Source organism: Lycium barbarum, chromosome 12 (assembly GCF_019175385.1).
Source record: "Lycium barbarum isolate Lr01 chromosome 12, ASM1917538v2, whole genome shotgun sequence".
Lineage (NCBI taxonomy): Eukaryota > Viridiplantae > Streptophyta > Magnoliopsida > Solanales > Solanaceae > Lycium > Lycium barbarum.
In genome coordinates this window covers 37,775,598-37,802,830 of record NC_083348.1, presented here as the reverse complement: position 1 = coordinate 37,802,830, position 27,233 = coordinate 37,775,598, and the positions used below count along the sequence as shown (strand labels likewise).

The window sequence follows — 27,233 nt, the reverse complement described above, 5'->3', positions numbered from 1 at the left end:
TGATTAAGAGTATGATATATGGTTCGTCTGGCGGGTGGTGTTTGTTGGGTGTCAATCACGTCTAGCGGGTATTTTGGGACGTGACATAGAAACACACAGATTTTTCTTTCATTTATTTGTCAAATGAAATTTACAGGGTATTTGTTGCCTTCTACGAACTTTGTAAAAGAATAGAGGCTATGAAGTCCTAAGTTTTAAGCAGAACAGTAACAGATGATTCTACTCAGTAAGGTAAAGTTGCAAAAGTTTACACCATAGCTAGCTGATTTATGTATTCGATCAACTTTTTTGGTCCCTTGTGCAATTGTAGCTCTATTGTCCTAAGCTTTCACTTCATTTGAAATGCCTGTAGCCTCTAATCTCAAGCATTCCTACGATATTGCAAAATCGAAAATAATAATAGGAGATACTGATATCATCAATAATGGGGATACTGATTGTAGCAATAATAACGAGGGTCAAACTTTAACTTATGACCATAAGTTTTGACATAAATTTTTTCAAGTTTGTAAAAATAAAATATACTTATATTTAGAAATTACATAAAAGTTACTATAAGTTATGATAATTTATAATTTAAATAATTAAAAAAATGTAAGGAAAATGTGGTCAAAGAACCACCTCGTACAGTTCCCAAATAGTAGTAGGTTTACATAAATTGAAACGGAGGGGGTATTTGTTAGTCAAATAATAGCTGGAAAAATAAAATAATTGATGAAGTCCATCCCATTTGGTTGTAATTAACTTGTGCCAATTTTACTTGGTTGGAAGTCTTACTTGGAGCCAAAGGCAAAATTCGTGGATGAAATTTTTTTGATCTTTTTCTAATTCTTCTTTTTGTGCTTGGAGGCCAAGTTTGGTCTCCTATAAATGGAGAGCATTTCTTTCATTTGTAAACACACCAAACAAAGAGAGAAAGAAGAGTGAGACATGACAAAATTAAGAACAAATTATGCAGTTACATAAGCACTGCAATTAACAATGTAGAGAAAACTATAATGATCTAGAAAATATGCAAAAGGAAGAGAAGAGAGGAAATATGTAGTCTCAGATTTATGAACTGCAAACTCAAATGTATTTAACAATGATTAGATTCTTATATACAAATCAGTAGAGAATGTAAAATATCTACAACCATCTGTCTACAGCTAAGATACACTAACTTGCACCTAACTAACTTCTAACTGACTGCTAATGTGCACTAACCTTAACTAACTAAATGTCGACTCAGCAATACAAGGATAAATACATTCTTACTCACTACTCTCTATTCTTAATACCCCTCACCCCCCACCCCCAAGTTAGAAGTGAGGGAAGCACAACCAACTTGCTCAAGATATTTGAATGTTTGACACCAGTAATTGCTTTGGTAAGAATGTCAGCAAGTTGTTCACTAGTACTAACGTGATGAAGGGATATGAGACTCTCTTGCAGCTTGGTCCTCACAATGTGACAGTGAACCTCGATATGTTTGGTCCTCTCATGGAGCACAGGGTTCCTAGCAATATGCAATGCAGATTGGCTGTCATAGTAAACAGATATGGGACTGGGAAATGGTATGGGACTTAGTAAATAGCCTGCCCAACCACACCAATGCTCCAACCACTTTCCTTAGTGCTCTATATTCAGTTTCTACTGAGGATAAGGAGATGGCTTCTTGCTTCTTTGACTTCCAGCTAGTAGTACTAGATCCAAGAAGCACAATGAATCCTGAAACCAACTTCCTTGAGTCTGGGCAAGCAGCCCAGTCAGAATCACAATATGTCCTGACTGAAAAACCAGCTGAATTAGACATGAACACCCCCAAAGTAGGATACTTCTTTAAATATATCAGCATGTGGTATGCCGCCTGAAGATGTGGTTCCCTGGATCTTGCATAAATTGACTAAGATGTTGAACTCCATAAGCAATGTCCAACCTTGTGTTAGTGAGAAACAATAGTTTTCCCACTAGTTTTCTATAGTAAGTAGGGTCTGAAATAGCAGCTCCTTCATTAACTCGGAGTTTTATTGTAGGATCTAAGGGAGAAGTGAGACTACTAAATTGGTGAAATTCAAATTCTTTGAGAAGATCCAAGGAAAACTTCCTCTGTGAGATGAGGGCAACATCCTCTTTGTATAAGATTTCTAACCACAAAAAATAATGCAACCTGCTCAAGTCTTTGATCTTGAAAGTATCATGTAAGAAACACTTCAATTCAGCTATCTCTTGTTCATAAGTTCCTGTAAGCAATACATCATCTACATATAGTGACTTGGTAAGTTTGCAAACCAAACCAGGGACATCAGACCAGAGGCGGATGGAGCACCATAACTTGGGGGTTCAATTGAACCCTAAACTTTTGATGCGGGACATAAATTTATGTGTAAAAATTTACTAAAATTACAATAAATATTCGATATGAACCCATAACTTTAGAAATATAATGGTTTAGTGCTAAAAATTTAAGATATTGAACCCCTAAAATTTAAATCCTAGATCCGCCTCTACATCAGACTCCAACCCTTGGGGCAATTCCATATACACTTCCTTATGTAAGTCCCCCATAACAGAAAGGATTGTTAACATCTAGTTGGAAAATTCCCCTCTTCATTTTAGTGCATAGCAATCAAGATTATAACAGTTGTCATTTTGACAACTCGAGAAAAAGTTTCAGTGTAATCTGTTCTAGCATGTTGTGTGTAACCCTTAACCACTAACCTATCTTTGAACCTTTATACATTTCCATCAGCCTTATGCTTGGCTTTGTATACTCATTTACATTAATGGCCCTTTTTCCAACAGGTAGAGGGACAAGACCCCAAGTTTGGATAGCATGTAATGCTTCAAACTCTTGTGTCATTGCAGCTTGCCAGGACGAATACATAGTTTCTTCTTCATAAGAGCTTAGTTCACTGTTAGATATATCTTACAAGTTGCTGACTATCAAGTGTTAATGCAGTTGGTGTAATGTGATAGTTTAGGGAGAAGGAAGCCTTTTGTTCCAAAAGGATACCCAGTGAAAACATGTGGTGTAGTTCTAGGGTCCAAATTTTTCTTTGTGAGGTTTGGTAAAGGTGGGGTAACACAAGCAACCAAAGCTTTTAAGATGTGAGTAGGTGGTTTTCTATTTGTAAAGCAATTCAAAAGGGCATTTGTTGTTCAGGGGAGTAGATGGCAACCTATTAACCATATGATTTGCTGCTAAAACACAGTCTCCCAAGTATCTCAAGGGTAGTTTAGACTGGAAAAGAAGAGCCCTGGCTGTTTCCAATAATTAAGTGCTTGTGCTTTCTTTCCACCACACCATTTTATTGTGGTGTGTATGAACAAGTTTTATGATGGAGTATACCTTTGATTTGGAAGAATAGAGATGCTTCATTACCGGTGAATTCCAGACCATTGTCTGTTCTTATGAGTTTTAAAATGGTTTTCAAATGTGTTTCAACCATTGTGATAAAGGCTTTGATGATATGCAGTGCAATGCTTTTGCAACTAACAAGGTGAGTCCAAGTGGATCTACTATGGTCATCTACTATTGTGAGGAAATATTTGTCATTATCATGAGTAGGAACATGATAGGGCCCCCACATATCAATGTCTACAATTTCAAAAATTTCAGTTGTGCTAATGGTTTTTTCTGGGAATGGCAATCTTTTTGGTCTAGTCATAGGGCATATGGTGCAAAAAAATAATTGTTTAGATGAGAACTTGACAAGAATGGTTAGTAGTCCTTTCATCTTAGAAAAAGGTACATGACCAAGTCTATAGTGCCACAACAAATCAACATTGTTTCTATGAGACAACTGAGAATTACAAAGAGATACACTATTTTTATTTTCATGAATGGAACTATTTACAACAAGAATGGACTAATGGGAATGGGAGTGACATGCATAATGCACTTTATTTGCTTCATTAGAATGAGATGAAAAACATGGTGAAGATATCTTCTTGTGTTCATCAGCAGCATTGCCTTTCTTCAAGCAGTCTGCGCATAAGAAGTAAAGACCATCATGTAGTTTACCAATCTCCAGAGCCCTCTTCAGAGATGGGGCCTGCAGAAGACAAGATGTATCAGAAAAAGATGCAATACATTTAGATGCACTTCTAAGGAACTGAAAGAAATGAGATTACATTTGAATGAGGGCACAAATAGAACTCTGTGCAAAAAGATCTTTGGTGTGATAGTTAAATTGCCAATCTCTATGACCTTCACTTGGTACCTATTTGGTAACTTAACTAGTAGAGGTTATGGCAATGAATGATATTGGTTAGGTGATCTTTATTGAATGTCATATAGTGTGAGGCTCCTGAATCTATACTCCATAGTTGAGCTCTTGATTTAAAACATCTACAAGACAGTTTACCAAAATCTACAAAAGAAGCACAAGTTACAATGCCTACAAAGTTTGTTGTTCAACAATTCTGTGTAATGCTAGTAGATGCTTCTCCTGTATTTCCAGTTCCAAAATGCTAAAGGAGATTCACTATTTGACTATATTGCTCTTTAGTCAGATTAACCTTCTGATTTTCATTCAGGTTCTCAAAATTTTCACCCTTCATAGATATCACATCAGGACCTCCTCCATGTGCATTTGTGCAATTCCCTTACCCCTTGCAAACCTAGAATTCTAATTATAACTTTGAGTTCTCTGATTGTAATTATTAGTGTTGTAGTTGGTACCATTGAGATTGTAACCCTGACCAGCATTATGATTGTATCCTTGGTTTCTTTCATTGTAGCTGTTTAAACCTTGACCATTCTGATGTGTTTGAGAGAGATATCCATGTAACTTGTGAGACTTATCCTTAATGTGTCCTCGCCTTTTGCAGTGTTCACAAACCAGTCTACCTCTATTATTACCAATATAGTTTTTATGGTTATTATTGGGAGTGTAATTTGTCCTAAAGTTTCTTCTATTTCCACTTTATGTACTCACATTCATAGAAGAGGATTCAGCAAATGCATAAATGCTTGGTCTAAGCTCCCTTTGCTTTTCCTCTTGCATAAGTAATGCAAAAGCTTGTCCCATTGAGGGCAAGAGATTCATCATTAGAATGCTTTCTCTAATTATTGTGTAGACTTCATTTAGTCCCATGAGGAACTGAATCAATCATCTGTCCTATTCTGATTCATGCATCAGTTCCTTGGCTCCACAAGTACGTTTACACTTGCACTGATGTTTAGCTGTCAAGGTACTTAGTTCCTCCCAAAGTTTCTTCATTCGTGTATAGTAACTAGTAATATCTAAGCTTCCTTGACTAAGGTCGTTTATCTCCTTTTGGATTTGGTATAATTTGGCTCAATTAGCTTGATCATATCTATCCTCCAATTTTACCCAAAGTTCATGATGAGAATCACCCACATACTCCACACTATCTGCAATTTCTTTTGAGATTGAGTTCAAAATCCAAGCTGTGACCATATCATCACATCTTTCCCACTGACATAGTTTAGGGGATTGTCATCTGGTTTCTTACACTCTCTATTAATAAACCCTAAATTAATTTTCACCAACAAGGATCGCAACACACTCCTCCTCCATGAGCGATATCCTATTCCATCGAATTGTATTGGAACTAAAATTACATTGGAAGTATTGGAAGGATGAATGTAAAGAGGGCTACTTACATTAATTGCGGAATTCGTGCTGGCAACACTAGAATCTGAAGTCTCTCAACTGTTGTGTTAACCATGATTGACAAATTGCAATGAAACTTTGAACAATTTCAACTGATGTCAACAGCAACACAAGCCCAAAAAAAAAAACTTGCGAAGAAGAACAATAGAGCCAAAAAAAAAACACAAATTTGCAATTTATCGCGATTCAAAAGAAAAGTTAAAATAGCAATTGTAATCCAACATAGATTCCTTAATCACCTTGCTCTGATACCATAATAAAATTAGGAAGAAATTATGCAGTTACATAAACACTACAATTAACAATGTAGAGAAAACTGTAATGATGTGGAAAATATGCAAAAGCAAGAGAAGAGAGGAAAAATGGAGTCACAGATTTATGAACTACAAACTCAAATGTATTGAGTGATGATTAGATCCTTATATACAAATCACTAGAGAATGTAAAATATCTACAACAATCTGTCTACAGCTAATATACACTAACTTACGCCTAACTAACTTCTAACTAACTGCTAATGTGCACTAACCTTAACTAACTAATTGCTAACTCAGCAATACAAGGATAAATACATTCCTACTCACTGCTCTCTATACTTAATAAGGCATTCACAGATAGAGAAATAGTCTATGAGGAAAAATAGACAGTGTGAGTGATATTGTAGTGAGGTGTGAAATTTTAAAAGAGAGTTATTTCTTTTGAGTGTGTAGTAGTCTTTAGAGTATTTTACTCAGACCTACAAAGTGTAAAATCCTTGCTATAGTGATATCAGTTGCACCTCTTGGCTCATAGTTTTTTCCCTTTGATTTCCACGTAATAATCTTGGTATCATAATCGCTCATTCTTGTTGATTAACCGTATCACGGTGCTACATTATTCATCCGTTGTAAATACCGTAAATATTATTTCTGTGACGGGTTTATTCCGAACAATATTACTACGATAATTTTTTGAGCAAATACACGAATTGTCTTGAGTACTCGTGCTAGACACTTTCCTAAAAAACTATTTTAGCAGTGTGAAATGTATCTCATGATTAAACATGCCTACCTTTATTTTTAGAGGATACATGAATCATCAAAATTAAATAGCAAACCAATACGTGTTACGACCCAAACCGGAGGGCCGCGACTGACACCCAAGACCCTACTCGGCTGAGTGCCATACTACTATCCCATCTAGAAGTCACAACTTTATGTGAACCTTTAATTTACGAAATGACGCTTCCGTCAGGTAAAAAGAAAAACTTTTCAATAAAACTCCTTCGTCAAATCAGGGACTTCTCCCTTATCATTAATTCAAAGAAAACCTTTAGTCACAATAAAATCTTTAAAAAAAATAAAGCATAAAAACACATCGACCTACATGGTCGTTTTACACAATTGTCGACATCTCGACGCACTATCCACAGGACACTGTCTGCAAAAGTCTCTAACATACACGAGATACCATAACATAAGTACTCTAACTCGGCAACACTCCGAACTGAGATGGAGCTCACCAGTCTTCTACTCATCTGTATACACCTGCGTGGCATGAAACGCAGCGCCCCCAGGCAAAGGGACGTCAGTATGAACAATGTACCGAGTATGTAAGGCATAACTGAAACAATATATCTCGACTCGGATGATAAAAGAGTAACAGACTCAATCTGTACCTGTAACCAACTCTGATAAACATGTATGTGCATATGAACTTTTGATGCAGCATGAGTATGTATGTATATATGTGTGTGTGTGTGTGTGTGTGTGTGTGTGTGTGTGTGTGTGTATATATATATAATGCATGCCTTCGCCCTGCTCGCAGCCCCTTCGGGTGTAATAGCATAATGGCCCTTTCGGGCAGCCCCTTTGGGCATCATAATCATCGTATACTAGCTGATCAGGTGGTTTGCGTATTTAATGCCTTAGCCCTTTCCCCTTCCCCATGAAATGATGTCGTGCATGTATGTAAATATGCAAATGCACGAAACTCTTTGGAAACCATCAAAGGACTCCCTTCGGAGCAACTTTTAGTTCAAAACGGGAACTTCTTCCCTTTTCTTAGAAAATGGGAACTTCTTCCCCTCTTCTCAAAAATGGGAACTTCTTTCCCTTTTTCGTTTGTCTCCTTCGAGACTCAAAAATCAAATGTGAAATGCATAGGAATAAGAAAACCTGAATAATGTACCCTTCGGGAATTAGACATCATTATGAAATAGCACAACTTATGGATGTCCCTTCGGGACTTAAGAAGTCAAGGAACTCGGATATCCTACATCCAGGAGTGAATTCATTATGGATATCATTACGCTTCACGCTTGTCATAGATCATGCCAAAAACAAGGAAAAGATAACCTTAACATACCTGGAAGTTCGCTTCTCGACTTTCCAACCTACCTCCTATCTTGAAATCTACATATAAAACCATTCATACTATTGTTAGGCCCATTGTTATATACTTATCCTAAGCCTCCAAATAAATCTTTCTAGAATCTGCCGAAATTTCGGCAGCATCTCCTATGTTTATATGCCTTGCCCAAAATCTCAATTCAACAACCAACAACAACCACAACAATACCAACATCAACAACAATATTATCAACACCAAAATATTCTATAAACATCCCACACGATGTTTTATCCAATTTCTCGACCCATAAATTCATTATACGCTCATTTAGTAACTTTTCCTCCGTAAATAAGCTTAAATCAATACTAATAAGAAAAGATTCATACCTTTCACCCGCTAGAATTGCAATAACTTCGATTATCACCTTGAATCCAAGCCAAGTTTCGCCGCAATTTGATATTATAATCGCAGCTATGTGTTGTCCGAACTTAAATTCGGGGATTTCACTTAATTTGCGTTAAAATCTAGTGGACGGAAGTTGGGAGAATTTAATAGAAAATTTGGGAAATATTTGGAATATTCTTGGGCTGAAAAATGAGGTTTAGGACCAGATTTGATCCATAAATAGTGGGTCAAATTCGGGTCGGGGGTCACTGTAGCAGTTTAATGTAGCAAGTCGGTACTGTAGCAGCCCGGTTACTGTAGCAGCGTTTATGCTCTGTCAGCCTAAATTGTAACGTCCATAATTCTCCACTTCGATGCCGTATCGAAGAGCGGTTTGTTGCATTGGAAACTAGACACAACGAACTTTATTTTAGGCTTTTACTTTGCTTCAAAACTCCTCATCTACTAAAAGATATTCTTTCTCCAAGTTGGGCCAAAATTGCCCCACATATTTCTTCCAAGTTCCAACAAATTTAATTTCCTTAATTCACTTGCCCTTCAATCCTTCCATAGCTTACTATATGAACGTAAACCCTTATAACCATAAGATAGGCGCATATCACTGCAGTGTTCACAATTAAGCAGTTAACACCTACGGAACTCAACGTCCAAACTGCGAGGTGTAACATAAGCCGTCTACAATCTTGGTAACACGAAATTTTCCGGAGTGTAACAATAAGTATGGAATAAAAAGGAGAGAAGAAATAATAATAGAAGATACTGATTTAATATACTCCCTCATCCCAATTTATGTGGTACTTTTTGTCACGACCCAGCTCCGTGGGCCGCGACTGATGTCCTATTTGGACACCCCAAACAGACTTACATACCAGATCGACATATCAAAGATTTATCCAGACTTAACATACGTTATTTCAAACAGATACTAAGAACAAATGTCATCTTAAGCGGTTGCCCGTACAGAAATATCATATCAAATCCGGTAGGCTGGCGGAATACACATCGCCCAGATATACAAACATATGGGCCGTTTTGGCCATAATAGCAAACGGGACCACATTGAGACGTAGATCATAGACAAACGAACACACACATGACCCATTACCCACATATATGACTACAGGCCTCTACAAACCATAACAGAATCATATGACGGGACAGGGCCCCGCCGTACCCCAAATAGTCAGATATACAAAAGCATATATGTCACAAAAGATGTGTACCAATATATTGGCTCCGGATCAAAAGGAGCACTCTATAATAGCAGAATGTGTGGCCTACACTGGCGGGTCTCGAACCACTGTACCTGCGGGCATGAAACGCAGCCCCCCCCCCCCTCCCCGAAGAAAGGAGGTCAGTACGAAAGATGTACTGAGTATGTAAAGCATAATGTACAGAAATCCAAACCATAACTGAAGTGAAGGGTACAGAGAGAAAATACCGGATCAATATATCAAAACCTGTACTGAAGGCATATGTACATAATGCAAACAGAAATCATGCATAAGGCTCAGGAACGTGGTCACCACTCCGACGCTGGTGCCACAACACAGCATAACTCCAGAAGGTTTCAAATCTCCGTACAACCCCGTACATAACACATCATCACAACATATCATAAGTCATATCACAGCATAACTTCATAAACGGAACCCGGCCCTATGGCGAGGTCTCGGGAACCGTAACACAGCATACTGCCGAATATATCATAGTGCGCACGATCACAAAATCGGCCCGGGATCCGGCGAACGATATCATAGTAGTAAGCACGAGCGGAGTAGTGAGGAAACCATATGCATATAAGTACATAAATAAATTTCAAACCTCAATGGACAAATATATTTACCGACATCTGAAGGCTCAAAAATAAGATTCGGGTCAATCGGAATTAGTATAAGAAAGTTACGAGCTTTTGAAGTACAGAACCTTCTGAAAAACATTTCATAAGCCATACTTGGAAATTCAAGTATCATTCATATTAGAAAACTTTCGAACAACATTATGGATCAAATCAAATGGCGACTTTAAGACCATATTTACATATCAAAGTATTCATCAAAGACTTTAGTCATCTCGATTTTCTTTCGAACACCATTCGGAAACATAACAACTATAATCTTCGAACATCATAAATACGTATCAAGTCATATGGAATAGCTTATGGAAGTCAAAGATGTTAGCCATCCTAGTGGCTCTAAGAATAGGATTTTCTTTAGAAGCATACATATACGTTATTTGTTCTTTTCATAAAGGTCATGCCAAAAGAAGGAAAGGTAGGCTTTACATACCATTTGTCGTCTGTACCAATTCAATAATTTAAACTCGTCTGGATTGGCACTTCAACCTATAACAATGGTAGCATGTCCGTCAAATTGGTGGTTGTTAGTAAACGATAACTCATTCTTGTATAAAAACAAGTGGGCAGCACTTCCACTACTTGCATACATCCACAACTCACATACGAGGTCAACAACATCAATAACAAGACACAACTCAAGGACATAACAAAATCAGCCCCATATGCTCTACATACACCATTGCTATCATTCTTTCTCTTTACATCCATGGAATACAACAACCACAACAACAAAGTGATTAATACACTAATTCCTTATGTTTATCCAGCCCCTTTAACAATGTTAGACCAGCCATCAAGAACAGCCCATACTCCAACAAATATACTACATATATTGTACATAATCATAACTATAATCCCTGCATTTCGACTCAACAAGAGCAGCCACGAAAATTACAACAAACAGCCCCCAAAATGTCACTACAAAACAGCCACGAAATTTATAACAAGCAGCCCCAAAACAGCCACAAAATTCATCATAAAACAGCCATGAAATTCATCACAAAACAGCCACGAAATTCATTACAAAACAGCCCTTAGTTACCACATAACAATGACCGATAATCTCACGAACATCTAAGAATATACCAAGCAGATCGACACACTTCGCATACGATATTTTATACGCTTCTTTCCTCCAAGTTTGATGATTCACATCAGCAACAACACAGCAACAACATCAACCTCTATATGCAAGAAAACTATCGTAACATTACAACAAGTTCTAAAACAGCCCCATCCATTATAACGTCACAATACAATTCTTAACTATCCTTAGTTCTCCAATTCCTCAAGAACAGTCCCTAACTACAATTTAACCATAACAATGACAACCTCAAATAGCCATATAATCACATGAGATTTTCCACCAAAAACCTTATCAAAACAGCCCACAACAACAACATAACGATGCCCGAAATTCTAACGAACGCCTACAATACACCAAGCAGCCCATATACATTTCTTATGCCTTATTTCATGCAATCTTTTCAGCAAATTTCAGGGAAATACAACAGCAGTCACACGACACCACATCATCTATTCATATGCAAGTAAACCACATTATTATCTCTATAATTCTTACAACAACCCACAACAATTTTAACTCCAACTCTAACCATTAAATTCCTTCATTCTCATCACATAATCCATGATCACAACAACCAAAATATTAATTCAAATCAGTCCAGCAAATTTCAATTAAAAACAGCCCCTATGGCATTCAACAACATTCCAACATTCGTACAATTCGTGTTACCAAGTTACAACTATGTTTCAGCATCAAGATACATAATTTCATGGCTTCAACCATGCTTCAACACCAACACATATAATTTCACACATACAATTTACATTTACACATTCACCACATGTCCAACTTCATCCTCAAACACATAGAAAAATGATCAATTCTTACCTTAACAAGTTGGCTTCTTAATTTGGCTAGAAGTTGTGAAATAAACTAATACTTGTTCTTGTTGCTCCAAATGACTACTCCACGTTATTATAGCCTTCCTAACTGGTTGGAATACTTGGAAAAATCTGATTTTTGGATCAACAAATTTGAGCTCCAATTTGCTAGCCATGGCCGAATGCCATGGCTTTTGTTTTCTCTCTCTCTCTAGCTTATTGTGGAAGATGAAAATGAGGGTTTGGGCACAGATTTTTCACTATATTTTCATCCCCTAGGAGTGACAAGTGTCCCGCTCAAGGCTTGAGCCAATTAAATTTGGCCACATGTCTTGGTGGGGCCCACTTAGTGCACTAGTGACTTGTTTAATGAATAATTAAATTTTTAATCCCCACTTAATAATCTAATCATGGTAAATTAATCCCAACTTTCCATTAATATTTTTACACTAAGTAAAATTCATAAACAATTCATTTTCTAATAGAGACCGGAAATTAAAGATTTTCTGTTTCGTGCCCGAAAATGATCCCGTCTTTAACTTGAGTCGATTCTCTTGCGAATAACTCGACGTATAAAAATACGGGATATAACACTTTTCGCTTTTCGAGAGTCAATTTGACTAAATTTTAAAGTTAAATTTGATTAGATTAACTTAATATTTTATCATTAAAATTTATATATTTGAAAACTTCATGACAAGTACTATAAAGTGCAACTTTTCTCGTATCAATTTGGTGAAAATATGCATATTAAATTGTTGATCAAAGTTCATGCAGTTTGAATCTCGGAAAGCGAAAAAATGCCACATAAATTGGGACGGAAGGAGTAATCAACAATGGGGAAAATAACTGCAGCAATGATTAGCTAATTAAGGAAGTAATGATTACCTAATGAAAAGAAAAAAAAAAAAAAAAAAAAAAAAAGGCAATTGTGTTGATGACTACGGATGAAGTGAAGTAGGGTACTATAGGTATGAGTATGATCTTCAAGCGTGACAAGTATAGGAGTGTATGTTACTCCCTCCGTCCCAAATTGTTTGACATCTTTGCTTTTTGAGAGTCAAATGACGGATTGAGTTGTTCTTTGATCGTAATTTTTTCATGTCTTCTAAATATTTTAAATTCTTAATTATGGTGACTTATAATATTTTTTATGTAGTTTCCAAATGTGTAAATTTTATTTCAAAAAATTTAAAGATTCTATATTCAAATTCATAATTACAATTAAAAATTTTGACTCTCGAAAAGCGAAAAGTGTAAAACAAATTGGACGGACGGAGTATTACTTTGGCTAATTCTTTTTGCCACATATTGCTCTCATGAAGCCTCTTATTTTTGGCTTCTCGTGAATAAATTAAAGCGGATAAGCCACCTTAGATAAAATCTTTTGAAACTAATAAAATGTTGCCAACATCACCGCAACATGAGTCACTTTTTCAAGGACTCAAGATTGGCCTTTAGTAGAGTTCACCTCTCATGCACTAAGAGGCACCTCTTGTTGTGCCAGCTTTCTATGGATCATCATCATCAACCTGAGTCTTCATGGCCATCGATGGAGGGAGTAGTTAAATATGATGCAAATTATGTTCCGTTGATACCCATAAGTTTCTTGGAAAGAGCAGCGAATGTTTTCAGTGAAAGGACTTCGGTTACATATCGCAATCCTTCTTCTACTGTGATGTACACTTGGGAACAGACCCATGTTAGGTGTCTCAAGCTTGCTTCTGCTCTAGTTCATCACTTGGGTATTTCTCGTGGGGATCTGGTAAGATTTTATGTTAACTTCTTCATGATCCATTCAACAATGTTCACTACTGAAAAATTACTAGTACTATTTTTTCACCGAAATTTCCCACTAAAAAATGTTCCGTGGCATTCTCATAGATATTTTGATTGAATTAGTGGGGGAAAAAATAACAGTATTTCTACATGGAAAAATTAGAAAGTTTCCCAACGTTTCAATGGGAACCTGTTTTTCACCATACGTTTTTCCAGTGAGTTGGTTCAGTGAAAATGAAGTGGAAAATCGTGTTTTATAATAAAAAAAAATCATCGATTCGTGAATGGGAAAAATCTCTGTTTCATGGTTACATGGCTATGAGTTATGCTATTCACTTGCTTCTGAACATAATTTGAAAAGAAATCACTTGCCCTGTTAATTATTTCAAATTAATTCAACTTACATACACTGCCCGCCTTCATTTGTCTACTAGTATGTCAATGACCCTTCAAATTAGAGATCGAGGAGAAGGATAACATTTTGTAACAGCTAGTTTAATTATATACATAAAAGTATATGTTATCTTAAGCTAGAAAAAAAACTTACATACACGGGAAACATACATGCTTTTATATTATTCGTACTTTAACCTATAGTGGAATATGCCTTATTCAGTATATAAAAGTTGAACTCTTTCTGATTTTGTTTTGGTTCTTTCGTCTTTAGACTCTTGCAATATACTCCCTCAGTCTAAATTTAAGAGATTGTATTTGACGAGCCAGGTACAGAGTTCAAGAATGAAAGTAAGACTTCTAAAACTTGTGGTATAAAACAAGTTGAGGTAGGGAAAGTGAACAATTGATAGTTGAGGGGTGGTTTGCTAACTAGTTGGTGATAGTTTAGGTAGGAAACTGTCACACCTAATAGTTCAGGTAGGAAATTAAAAAAAAAAAAGTAATACTTGAGGTGCGTTTTTGACCCTTAACTCATCTTTTTATTATTGCACATCAATTATAAAGACAGGAAATTGCAAGAATAGAATACAGCCGCTTAAGTACTTGCGCAAACTGCTTGAATATTCATCTTTGGTGCTTAGGCTTAATTTTTGAGCTTCAGTATGCTTAAACGGAAGTCATTTTTGTTGTAGAGTGACAATGACGACTGATTTTTGTAATGTTGCATGCTTGTACTCAAATGATGTAACATTTGGCAAATCCCTTTTCAGATGCTCTAAACTAGGGATCCCCTTCTTGTTTTTTTATTTTATTTACTCCTTTGGTCTTCAATTAGCTTTTCTTATTATATTATACCAATTTAACAATGACACTACTACTTAAATGATTCACATCCTCATTTTTATAGAATTGAAATTCCTTTTTGCAGGTAGCAACACTAGCCCCTAACCCTCTGTTTGGATGGTTGTTTCCCGTGGTTCATTAATGTACAGTATGGTATGGTACGGTATGGTGTTGTATTGTATTGTACTGTATTAATGAACACAATGTTTGGATAGACTGTATTGTTTGTTGTGGTTTAATGACATTTGTATTGTTTGGTTTGACTGTATGGTACTGTATAATAACTTGTAAGTTTACTAAAATACCCTTAACTCTTAATTAGAAATTAATTTATATATTAATAAAACAAAATAGGAACTTTAAAAAATAAGTAGGTAGTGGGTGGGGGTGGTGGAGGGGTGGGTGGTGTGAGGTGGGGGTTGTGGGATGAGGGTGGGGGCAGTGGGTGGTAGAGTGGGGGTGAGTGGTTGTGGTGTTGGGTGGTGGTGAGGGGTAGTGAGTGAGGGTGGTGGAGGGGTGGATGGTGTGAGGTAGGTGGTAAGGTGGGCGTGAATTGTTGTGGGGTGGGATTGGGCGGTGGTGAGGGGTAGTGGGTGATGGTTGGGGTGGTGGGGATAGGTGGTAGAGAAGTGGGGTAATTGGGGGTGGGGGGTGGGTTGGGGTGAGTGGTAGGGTAAGGGTGGGTGGGGTGGAGGTGCAGGGTGGGGAAGGGTGGGGTGGGGTGGATGGTGGATGGTGGGGTAAGGGTGGGGTGGGGTGGGGTGAGTGTGAGTGGTAGAGTGGGGGTGGGGTGGGATGGATGGTGGAGGGTGGGGTATAATAGGGAAATAAAATACGTAACCACGGAAAAACCACCAAATTCGTGGTTACAAAAATTGAGATTTTTCATAGTTATATAACCATAGGATGAACCACGGGTTTACAACACCATACCACATAATTTTAAGAACAATAGAAACAATATTGATTTTATACAAAACCATATATTAATGAATCACGGGAAACCACCATCCAAACAGGGGGTAATGTACTAGCAATACAAGAGCTGCATTTTGCAGTACCAATGGCCGGAGCAGTTCTTTGCACATTAAACACACGTCTCGACTCAGCCATGATATCAACACTTTAATGCATTCAGAAGGAAAGATCATATTTGTGGATCAACAATTGCTCCGACTTGCTCAAGAAACACTCTCTCTTTTTGCTAGCAATAAAACAAAACCTCTTCTTGTTGTAATAATCTCAGAAAAATCTAACAATTCCAGTCCTACATGTAAGAACTCCAACACTTATGAATATGAAAATCTCCTTGAAAGTGGGCAGAGTGATTTTGCTATAAGGTGGTCAATAACTGAATTTAACCCTATTAGCATTAACTATACATCTGGAACAACGTCAAGACCCAAAGGAGTTGTTTTCAGTCATAGAGGTGCATATCTCAATTCTATTGCAACATTTTTGCTTCATGAGATGAGTTCACTGCCTATCTATCTTTGGACTGTTCCAACATTTCACTGCAATGGATGGTGCCTGATTTGGGGTCTAGCAGCCGTAGGTGGCACCAATGTTTGTCTCAGAAGTGTATCTCCAAAAGAAATATTTGAAAGCATTTCACTGTACAAGGTGACACATATGGGTGGTGAACCTACTGTCTTGAACATGATAGCCAATACGCCGTCGTGTGACCGGAAACCACTTCCACACAAGGTGAAGATCATGACAGGAGGTTCACCACCACTACCACAAATCCTTTGGGGTTTGAAGTAAATCACGTATATGGACTAACAGAGACACATGGTACAGGTACAAGATTAATTTTACGTATGATCACTCAAGTATAACAGTGAAGTCACAAAAAAACAGTTTGTGACTTCATTATTATAGTCAGTAAATTAATTTAATGTGACAACATTTCGTGATTCTACTGTTTTAGTGAATAAAATTCAGTGCTAATGATCCTTCAGGTACATATTGCTTGTGGAAGCCTGAGTGGGTTTCTTTGCCTTCAGATGAGAGATTTACTCTCAAAACTAGACAAGGAGTGCAGCATCTTTTTATAGAGGAAGTTGATGTAAGAGGTTCCGTCACCATGGAGTAGGTTCCTGCGGATGGTCTATCAATTGGAGGAGTTATGTTTAGAGCGAATACAGTATTGAGCGGATATTTAAAAGATCAAAAAGCAACAGAAGAAGCTTTTAGAGGTGGATGGTTTCATAGTGGTGATCTTGCTGTAAAACATCCTCATGGTTATATAGAAGTTAAGGATCGTTTGAAAGATATCATAATCTCCGGTGGAGAGAATATAAGAAGTGTTGAGGTGGAAAGGGCTTTGTATAGTCATCCAGCAGTGCTTGAAGCTGCAGTAATCGCTCGATCAGATAACCACTGGGGACAGATACCTTGTGCAATCGTGAAGTTGAAGGAGGGATGGGATGTTAGTGCACAAGAAATTACCAACTTCTGCAGGGATAATTTGCCTCATTACATGGCACCTCGGACAGTTATATTTGAAGATCTCCCAAAAACTTCAACTGGAAAGATCCCAAGGGAGAAAGCAGAAGCCTTGGGCAGTCTTTTCTGAAGTACTGGGATTGACTCTATGAAGGTCATTTGCTAAATAGTCTGTGTATCATTAGTCAGTTCAATAATCTACATTGCTGGTAATAACATTCATTTGTATCTTTAAGTTTATGTTCCAGTAAGAGAAAAGTTCTGTTCCACAAATTGGGATACACTGCGATAAGACAAGTAAAATACACTAATAGCGTAAAAGTAATTAAACTATCACGTCTTTTAAAAAGTAATTACAGGCAATCATCCATCATAAGTGAAATTAGTTACCTGAAAAATAATGCAAGCAGCCTTTATTAAATTACACTGCTAGTATACAGATTTGATTAAACTGACAGTAAATATAAGTAAAGTCCCAAAAAGCACTATATTTGAAGTATGGTTCGAACATGGGAATATCCACTCATGAATTCTGTTTTATTTCTATTTTTCTGTTCTACATCTTTTTCCCCAAACTTCAAGGCTTCTGCTCAATTTGGTCTACTTATAGTAGAAACAAACGAAGATTTTTCTTTCATTTATTTGTCAAATGAAATTTACAGGACATTTGTGGCTTCAAAATATACGAACTTTGTAAAAGAATGGAGCCTATGAAGTCCTAAGGTTTGAGTAGAACAGTAACAGATGATTCTACATGGCAAGGTATAGTTGCAAAATTTTACACCACAGCTGATTTATGTATTGATTCAACTTTGTTGGGTCTGTTGTGCAATTGTAGCTCCATTGCCCTATGCTTTAACTTCATTTGAAAAGCCTGCAGGCTCTAATCTCAATGCATTCCTATGATATTGCAACCTAGAAAATGAAAATACATAAAGAAGTACTCATCAGAAAAAGAGGCACATGAAAAGAGTAAGTATATAAGAAAGTAGAACTCATGAGAAGATGCACATGAAAAGACGGCATAAATTAGGATTCAATGGAAGGCAAAAATACAAGTAATTCCAGTGTCACATAAGAAGGTAATAGGCCTGCTTGCTAGCATTAGGATTTGTTCTTAGTGCTGCATAGAGGAGTAAGCCACTAGCGGAGCCACATTGGCCAAAAGGTGGTCAATTGAATCCCATTTGTCAGAAAATTAAAATTTTCATATATGTATATATGTGTGTGTGTATAAATATGATATTGATAGTTAAATTCCATTAACAGAACAAGGAAAGCTTCCAGCGGGTGGCAAAGGGGTTTCAAATAATTCTTTAGGTCATGTTTTCTACTCCTTCAATTAAGCCCTCTTTCCTCTCCCTCAGCCCCTAATGCAGCTAAACAAGTATATAACGCGGTTCATATTTTGCCAAGCATCTGAAATGGCGCAACTGCACAAATCTAGCTACTATAGTCTATATGCACTTTTTCATTTCTTTTTTTCCTCCATGTTTTCTTGTGGGGGATGGGGGCAGGAGGTGGGTGTGGGTTACATATGTTGGGCAGAGCTGCACATGCTAGCATTTAGGACATTCTAGCTGGAAGTTAAAATTTAAAAGAAAATCAGCGCATCAACATTAGTGCAAGTTGTGACCTGACTGGTGAAACCTACTGAAAGTTAAAGAGTCAACTGACCTCATTTTCTTGTGAGTCCTGTAAGAACCACCATGGACCATTTTTCACTGATAACCTGAAATAGAAACATGAATCATAATTAGTCAAACAGAATTAAGCAAGGTTCTCTATGGAAGGTACTTCAGAATGTACAATCAGATAACATATTTAATTTCCAAAGAACATATTGTTAAACCAAAAAGGACCTTAACAATGCTCTTTATTTGGTAGTCAATTACCTCATGAAACCAGCCACACAGCGTAATCCCATGAAAATAGTCAAACCAGACCAAACTCCAGGAAGACCAATTATAGGAGTAGCATAAAGTAGAAACACTGAAGAGATTGCACCCACGATCATCTAGAAATTGTGAGGAAATATCAGCAACAAGATGGGGCATAAAGAGTAACTTTTCTTTTAATTTTTGTAGCAGTTTATAGAGGTCGGCATACCATGGAGATAGCTGCATATGGGAAATCTGAAACACCATAGTGGAGCCCATCAAAAATATAGGCTAGAGCATTAAGGGGTTGACTGGCACTGACAAACTGTAAAAAGATGGACAGGAGATGCTGAGGAAGATGCAACTGAAGGGACAAATAAAACTGATTGCAGAATAGATAAAGCGTACCAGTAAACCAGATCTAACAATATCTAGCACTTGAGAGTCAGTTGTGAAGCACTTCGCAAAAGAAGGAAAAGACAGACCCAAAATAATGGCTAACAAAACTCCAGTAGCCATTCCTGTCTAAAAATATCAAGAGCACTTTGTTAAATACTTAAAAAAGAAACTAAAAAAAAAAAAAGAAGAAGAAGATAAATAAGTAGAGAGAGAGAGAGAGAAAGAGAGAGAGGAGGAAAAAGGAAACACCTAGGGTGTGTTCGGTATGGAGGAAAATGTTTTTCTAGAAAATGTTTTCCTAGAAAATAAGTGAATTTCTTACTTATTTTCTCATGTTCGTTTGGTTGATAGAAAACGTTTTTCGGAAAATACTCATCCAAGCCTCACCAACTCCAACCCCATACCCCCAACCCACCCACACCCCACTCCCACCCACCCACCTACACCCCCATCCCCCCCCCCCCCTCTCCAAAAAAAAATTTCTTTTGATTTTTTTCACCCCCACCCACACCCCACTCCCACTCACCCACCCCTACGCCCCCACCCCCTCCATTTTTTATTTATTTTTTGTTTTTTGCACCCCACCCCCAACCACTCCCGTAACCCATACACCACCCCCTCCCCTCGCACCCTACTCCCCACTCACCCACCCCCTCCCACAACATTTTTTTTGAAGTTTTTAATTTTTTTTTCTAAATTTTCTACACAACCACATCCCCCATCACCCCCGTCCCCCCTCCCCAACCCCAACATTTTAGTTTTGAAGTTTTTTATTGTCTTTTGCAGGTTTCTACACCCCCCACCCCAAAAACAATCTTTTCACCACACACCCCCACGCCCCCCCCCCCCCAAAAAAACCCCATCACCCCTTCCAAAAGTTTTAATTTTTAACCACGCAAACATTCAATTTTTATAATTGTCAACTTTTTTTCAATTTTTTTGGAGAGCGGGGGGGGGGGGGGGGGGAGGGGGGGGGGGCGTAGGGTGCGGGGTTTGGGTGGGGGGGTTGCAAAAAACCAAAAAAAACGTCAATTTTTTTTTTCAAAAATATTAATTTTTTTTGGGGGGAGGGGGGGGGGGGGGGGGGGTAGGGGTGTGGGGTGCAAAAAAAAATATTTTTTTTTGCAGGGGGGTAGCAAAAAACCAAAAATAATGTCAAAACCTTTTTTCTAAAAAAATATTATTTTTGGGCGGGGGGGGGGGGGGGGGGGGTGTAGGGTGGGGGTTGGGATTGGGTTGGGTGGTTGGTGGATGAAGTTGTGAACTTGTTTTCCCTACTTTTATTAGGGAAGCCATTTTCCCCAATTTTGCGGAAAATGTTTTTCAAAAGTTTTGACCAAATGAACATGAGAAAATTGGAAAACATTTTCTGAAAAATGTTTTCCTCCATACCGAACAGACCCCTAAGAATCTCTCATTTTCCTTCCATCTATGAGAGCTATAATATGCAACAAAAGAGGCTATCTAACCTTTAAAGCTTCATGTGTGATCATTTTAACTCTGGTGTAGTCCTTTCTTGCAAAAGAACTTGCTATGAGAGCCTACAAAATGGAGAATGATAAGTATATTCGTCAAACAGTAAAATTGATAAAGATTTCTGCAATGGGGACATATACTTGTCATGCTTCGATGTTTTGCAGAAGACATCGTACGGGATCACAACCACAGTGAACAAACAAAAGGTTAAATAGAAAAAAATAGACTTGTCCAACAGGTCTCTATAGTTATGACAAAGACCTGAAAATGTTCCAAGGGAAGGCTTCAACATCCATATTGAAACTACCGAAAATGTTCGATGCAGGCTTAGTAGCTCAAAAATTCAGTTAATATTGTTTCCATCATTAACATGTAATTGCAAACTCATTCAAAAATGCTTACCTGACCAGATGCAGCTTGGGCATCCGCTAGTAGCGAGGCAGACAACCATACTTGCAAGCATATCTGATGAGCGGCCATGGGTATTGCTCCTAATCGAGCCGCCATTGAAGTGCTCAAAGTTACTGTAAGAACAGCAGCTAGAGTTCTCCCAAGAAGGAAACCACCTAATGCCACACAAAAGTTAAGCCAATTCTCTCAGAGACTAACACAAGAGAGAATGAAAACTCTCAAATAATACCCGGACTAGCTCAATTACAGGTTAATCATCAGAACAGCTATTACTTTTTTTTTTTTGATTAAGCACCGGGTGTCCGGGTCTCTTTGAGCCCCGACTAATCCCAGGGGTGCACAGGCCCTCGGCAAGGAGTTTCCCTCAAGTGCACCACGGGTAATTCAGGGTTTTACCCCAGTCCGATGGCCCTCAGAAATTGTTTGCACCCAGTGGGTTTCGAACTTGAGACCTTGAAAGGGAGCACCCCAAGGCTCAAGCCAATTACCACCAGGCCAACCCCTGAGGGTTTCAGAACAGCTATTACTTGAAATTCAATTTCAAAGTAGAAAGACTTAGATCAAGTTATAAAGTGTTTTGAGTAACTTTTGTTTCTTCCAAGAATTTCCGGGAGTTGCAACTACGGTAAAACAAACATGAAAGCATTACTGCTAGTACATTGGAACAAATTTTCCCCTTTAAGGAACTAAGTTTCTAGCTCATGTTATTGTTTTACAACTCTTCCGGAGAGGACGGTAACTATAATCTGCAGAGGCGGATCCAAGATTTGAAGTTTACGGGTCCGAGACAATAATAACTGGGTTCACAATCAAATATTTCTAGATATTTAGTGGATATTTTAATACACATACAGAGTTTGAGCAAAAGTTACAGGTTTCGTGTGAACCCACAACTAATGCTCTGGATCCGCCACTTATAATCTGTAGTCTGCAATTTTCTAAGAACAGACTTGTTTAAGCCAAAGTAATGAAATATCTAAAAGTATTTAGCTACTCTGAAGGAAAAGAAGGATATGCATTTTTTTTCATCATGCACTAACATAAAAAGTTATATACAACATGTCAGACTATTTGGAACAAAAACTTGTCCAAGGGATTAATTAGCTCAACAACTTCACTTACCAGATTTTAAATAGCCACCAAAATGCAAGTTCTTAATGCTTGGCAGCAGCAATACAGTCTTTTTATTAAGCTTCCATAACATCAAAATGGCCACAATATATCTGAAATTTAAACTCATTAGATTCTTTTTGCCAGATGTTATACGAAATGAAAGTAGAAATTTCCAGGAACATACTGAGATGCAACAGTAGAAATGGCTGCACCAGTGATGCCCAGTTGAAAAGTATACATCAAGATGGGAAAGAAAAATACAGCTGATAGATTCCCTAATCCTGCAACATCCATCCATTTTCTACCAGTTAAAGTTAGAGAATTTTTTTTTTAAAGGATATTGAAAGATCAACAAAATAAAATGCATGCTCAACTAACAGAACAAGAGTCAGTTTAGCTTCTTTCATGCAGAAAAATATTCCATGGAAGTTTCTTCCTCTAGTATAAATAGTGACACTACAAACCAAAAAGGTAAATTACTACTTCTCCAAGAATTTTTCTTTTCAGATAAAGCTCAATATAAATTTCTGTTACAATCTGGTTCTATGATTGATTAGTACATGACTTGACGCTGAACACGTCATTACATAAAACAAAAGAAAATAGGTGCTCTACTTGGATGTGGAGATATATTGAAACATATACAGTATCATATTTACATCACCCAAAACTTAGTTATACACGTTCATCTAATGATTCCCAAACTGCTGTTTAAAGGCATGCAATGGAACAAAAGAGGTTAACACCTAAGTTCTAAAACTCTTTTCTTGAATTTTCTACCAACAGTTCAGAAGACTTGCCTAAACATATTACGGGGGTCCTTGTGTCCTTAAAACCACGGAAGATGCCTTGCACAGCCAGATAAAGCACAACAGCTGGAGCACCAAGTGCTCTAAGTTTAAGAAAATACTCTGCTGGAATTCGCATGCTTGAATCCTGTTGAAAAAGGTTCAAGATTCTAGTTACCATAATGCAATTTCAATCTGCAAGCATATATGTTGGCACATATACAAGCTTAAATTATAGTAGCATTTAAACAAGGGATAATTACATTTTTGGATCTAAAACATAATAGCCGGTAAATGTATATTTTTTGTGAATTAAGTATTAATATACATATAATATACATAGAGATATACTAGCGCCCGTAATTAATGGACGGGCCCAAAAAAAAAAAAAACTTTAAACAACATATCAGGCTATCCGGATGTATTTCAGTGAGGATTATTTACCGTTGATAAACCCATGATGCTGAGAAATGGTCCAGAACCGAGATACATTGCTACAGCTTCAATCAAACCAATCCCAGCAGATAAAACTAAGGCAGTGGAGACAGACGGAAGTGCTTTTCTTTCAGCTGTTTCAGGAAACACTTGATGTTTCAGAGGCAGACAAATGATTTTTATCTTTTAATGTTTACCATCTCCCTATAAATTTGTGAGTGTGTGTATTTGTGTAATCTAAGAACCTTTTAGCACCTATGCAAATTTACCAGCAGCTGAATCCTCATCTGCATACTTAGAGATGTCTTCAGCCACAAACGATGTCGCCACACTCAGAAGAGGGATGTTGAACACCTTTGATATTATGTTAAAGATTGATACAGAAATTCCAGCTGATGCCAACTCCAATGCACCTTTAATCAAAACAAAGAGCTTTTTAGGAATGAACTGGAGTTCACTGTTTCCATTAAACATTTATCTATAGAAATAAAGGAAAGATGAAAAAATGAAGCACAACCTAACTAAATGGAATATAGGACAATGACTAACCCATTCGTCCAATATAAGCTGTCTCCATTAGTTGTGCCAACGGTTCAATTGCTTGTCCAGCAATAGCAGGCAATGAAAGCATTATAAGCTCGGTTTGTACATCCTGAGTCGGGGATTGATCAATAGAAGTTCCTGACAATGCACTGAGGTCTAAAATTTAGAATTATCCAGTTTTATTTAATAATTTACTACCTCGGGGAAGAGGGAATGGGGACAGTGAGTTTTATTGTGTGGAAGAATCTTGGTAGAATTTTCCCATGAATCTAATTTTCACAACAAATTTTTTCTTTGCAGTTGTGACCAATGCACTTTGAGTAAACACACAAACAAGATATAGAAAATTAAAAATGAATACACTCTCTAATATCCTTATGTAAAATGTAACATCTCCTATGTGCACGGAAGAGTTTTCCACACAGAAGTTCGACAAAACATATACAACCTTTATCCCAATTTATGTGGCACTTCTCGCTTCTCCAGAATCAAGTTGACTAATCTTTGAAGCTAAATTGGATTATATCAAACTCAACATTTTAGAATTAAACTTTAGATATTAAAAACTATAGAAGTTGCAATTCTTCTCATGTCAATGCGATGAAAAAATACATTTTAAAATGTTGGTTAACGTTTACATAGTTTAAATCTCGAAAAGTGGAAAGTGTCACATAATCTGAGAGAGAGAGTAACATGGAGGTTCTCGAATCTTTACCTCCTAACTCCTAACAAAAAGAAGAAAAGAACTTACATAGCTCCTTCACTTGAGGACCCATTTAATAGTTGATCTCTGGTTGAGCCAAACTTCTCTTCAAGATAAGAAGAATCCACATCTTGGTCATCACTAGCTAACCTACAATTCTTAACAACATTGTCCAATTTAGATCTCTTTGCAAATGTTAATCCATGATAATTGTTCCATGTTGAAGTCTTAACTAAAAAAGCTTTCGTTAAGGTTCTTCTTGCACATTCTCTACCACTAGTTCCACGTGTTACTGCGCCTGTGAGCTTAAGGACTCCCATTTTAGTTCACAAATGCAGTGCAGTTTCTGCAAAATTCAAACACCCAATTAATCTGTTTACTTAATAATCCAGATTAAGTTCTTTTCCGCTTGAAAATCTGAAGAATATCAAAACGAAGAAGAAATAAATATTCCTTTAACTTCATATGTGCAGTTTCAAGATTTCAATAATAAAAGCAAAAAAAGAAGGTAAAGGGGAAAAAAGCAACTTCAATAAATTCTTGAGAAACCCAAATGACATAGGAAGACAACATGTAAGAACAAGCACTTGAAACCAAGAAAATCTCCATAAATTAGAGTACCAGAATTGTCAATCTGAAAAGAACATGAGCAGAATCTAAAGGAATCCTTCAAGTTGGGGAGTATCTTTGCTGTTTTAGGAGCTACATTTGCATAGGTAAATGTGATTATATAGCAGTAAACAATAGTATATTCTTTAATTGATGGTTTGGTGAAGTTGTGGAGGAAATGAAAAGCGGGTAGGTGGAGAGTCTCTTCAATTCACTGGCGCCCAAAAGGCACACATAGGAGGCTGCTCGTCAAATAATATTTTTAAAATTATAATTTTAAATATTAATGAATAATGATACTCTATAAATATTATCTGGGTCTATACTAATTTAAAAAATTAAGAAATCAACATCTAGACTGTGTTTTTTCCAAAAAAAAAAAAAAATCCAATTACGTTAATGGACCTAAAAGGAAAATGAGAAAGAGGATTAGTGGGAACTGAACAAACACTTATTCTTCTTATGTGAAAATTTTCTATTGATATCACTTGATTGTAAATATTGGTACTACTTACTCTCTCTGTCTTAATTTATGTGGCGCACTTTTTTTTTTAGTTTGTCTCATAAAAATGTCATATTTTTATATTTAGAAATAATTTAACTTTATGAGATGATTTACAATTACACAAATATCTCAGGCTTGTTTTGGATCACAAATTTCAAAAGTAGCTTTCTTTCTTAAATTTTGTGCCTAGTCAAATGGTGACACATAAATTAGGATGGAGGGATTAATATTTAACATTTAGATTGACATTGAGTAAGCCCGTCAACCGGTTTAACCGGAACCGGACCGGTAACCGGTTACGGAACCGGCCGGTTTCCGGTTAAAAAACCGGAACCGGCCACCGGTTCCGGTTTACCAGTTTGAAACCCCAAACCGGAACCGGTCCGGTTCAAAGTGTCCAAAACCCCTTTTTTTTTGTTTTTTGTATTATATATATATATATATATATATTAGTATTTATTAGTATATTGTAGGTATGTTTACATATGTTATACAAGTTTATAAGTAAAGTTTAAATATTTACTGACTAACAGGCTAACAGCAAGTCAGCAATACAGAATATACGTGTATACATATATATATATTAAGTTATATGCTTAAGTTATAGTGTTATACTACATATACCTAAAATATAGTAAGAATATACGTATATATATCAATATACTTAGGTTATATAACTTTTCTTCCTGATCTTATTGGCCTTACAGCGGGCCTAAGAGCAAGAAAGTCTCAACTCCCCAATCCCCCAGGGTGAGGGGTGAACCTTCTGTCTGATT

General features: G+C 37.0%; 1 protein-coding gene and 1 pseudogene across 3 annotated transcripts; one reads left to right on the top strand and one right to left on the bottom strand.

Annotated features, from left to right (window-relative positions):
* Positions 1-13,476: 13,476 nt before the first annotated feature.
* Positions 13,477-17,848, top strand: LOC132623853 (isovalerate--CoA ligase AAE2-like; annotated as a pseudogene).
* Positions 17,849-18,085: 237 nt separating this feature from the next.
* On the bottom strand, positions 18,086-26,191 carry LOC132622836 (protein DETOXIFICATION 45, chloroplastic-like). Of its 3 annotated transcripts, XM_060337505.1 has the most exons (16): positions 25,965-26,191; positions 25,577-25,689; positions 25,392-25,501; positions 24,647-24,789; positions 24,367-24,510; positions 24,107-24,231; positions 23,675-23,810; positions 23,059-23,155; positions 22,884-22,984; positions 21,753-21,916; positions 21,344-21,415; positions 19,884-20,000; positions 19,705-19,800; positions 19,491-19,612; positions 19,273-19,327; positions 18,086-18,510 (listed from the first exon to the last, which is right to left on the bottom strand). In XM_060337505.1, the coding sequence occupies exons 2-16, from the start codon at positions 25,661-25,663 to the stop codon at positions 18,496-18,498; spliced, it is 1,584 nt and encodes a 527-aa protein (XP_060193488.1). In that variant the 5' UTR covers positions 25,664-25,689; positions 25,965-26,191; the 3' UTR covers positions 18,086-18,495. The 3 variants fall into 3 exon arrangements, with proteins under 3 accessions (XP_060193488.1, XP_060193487.1, XP_060193489.1); XM_060337504.1 differs by having other exon boundaries at positions 25,392-25,689; XM_060337506.1 differs by lacking the exon at positions 25,965-26,191 and having other exon boundaries at positions 25,392-25,493.
* Between the last annotated feature and the right edge of the window lie 1,042 nt (positions 26,192-27,233).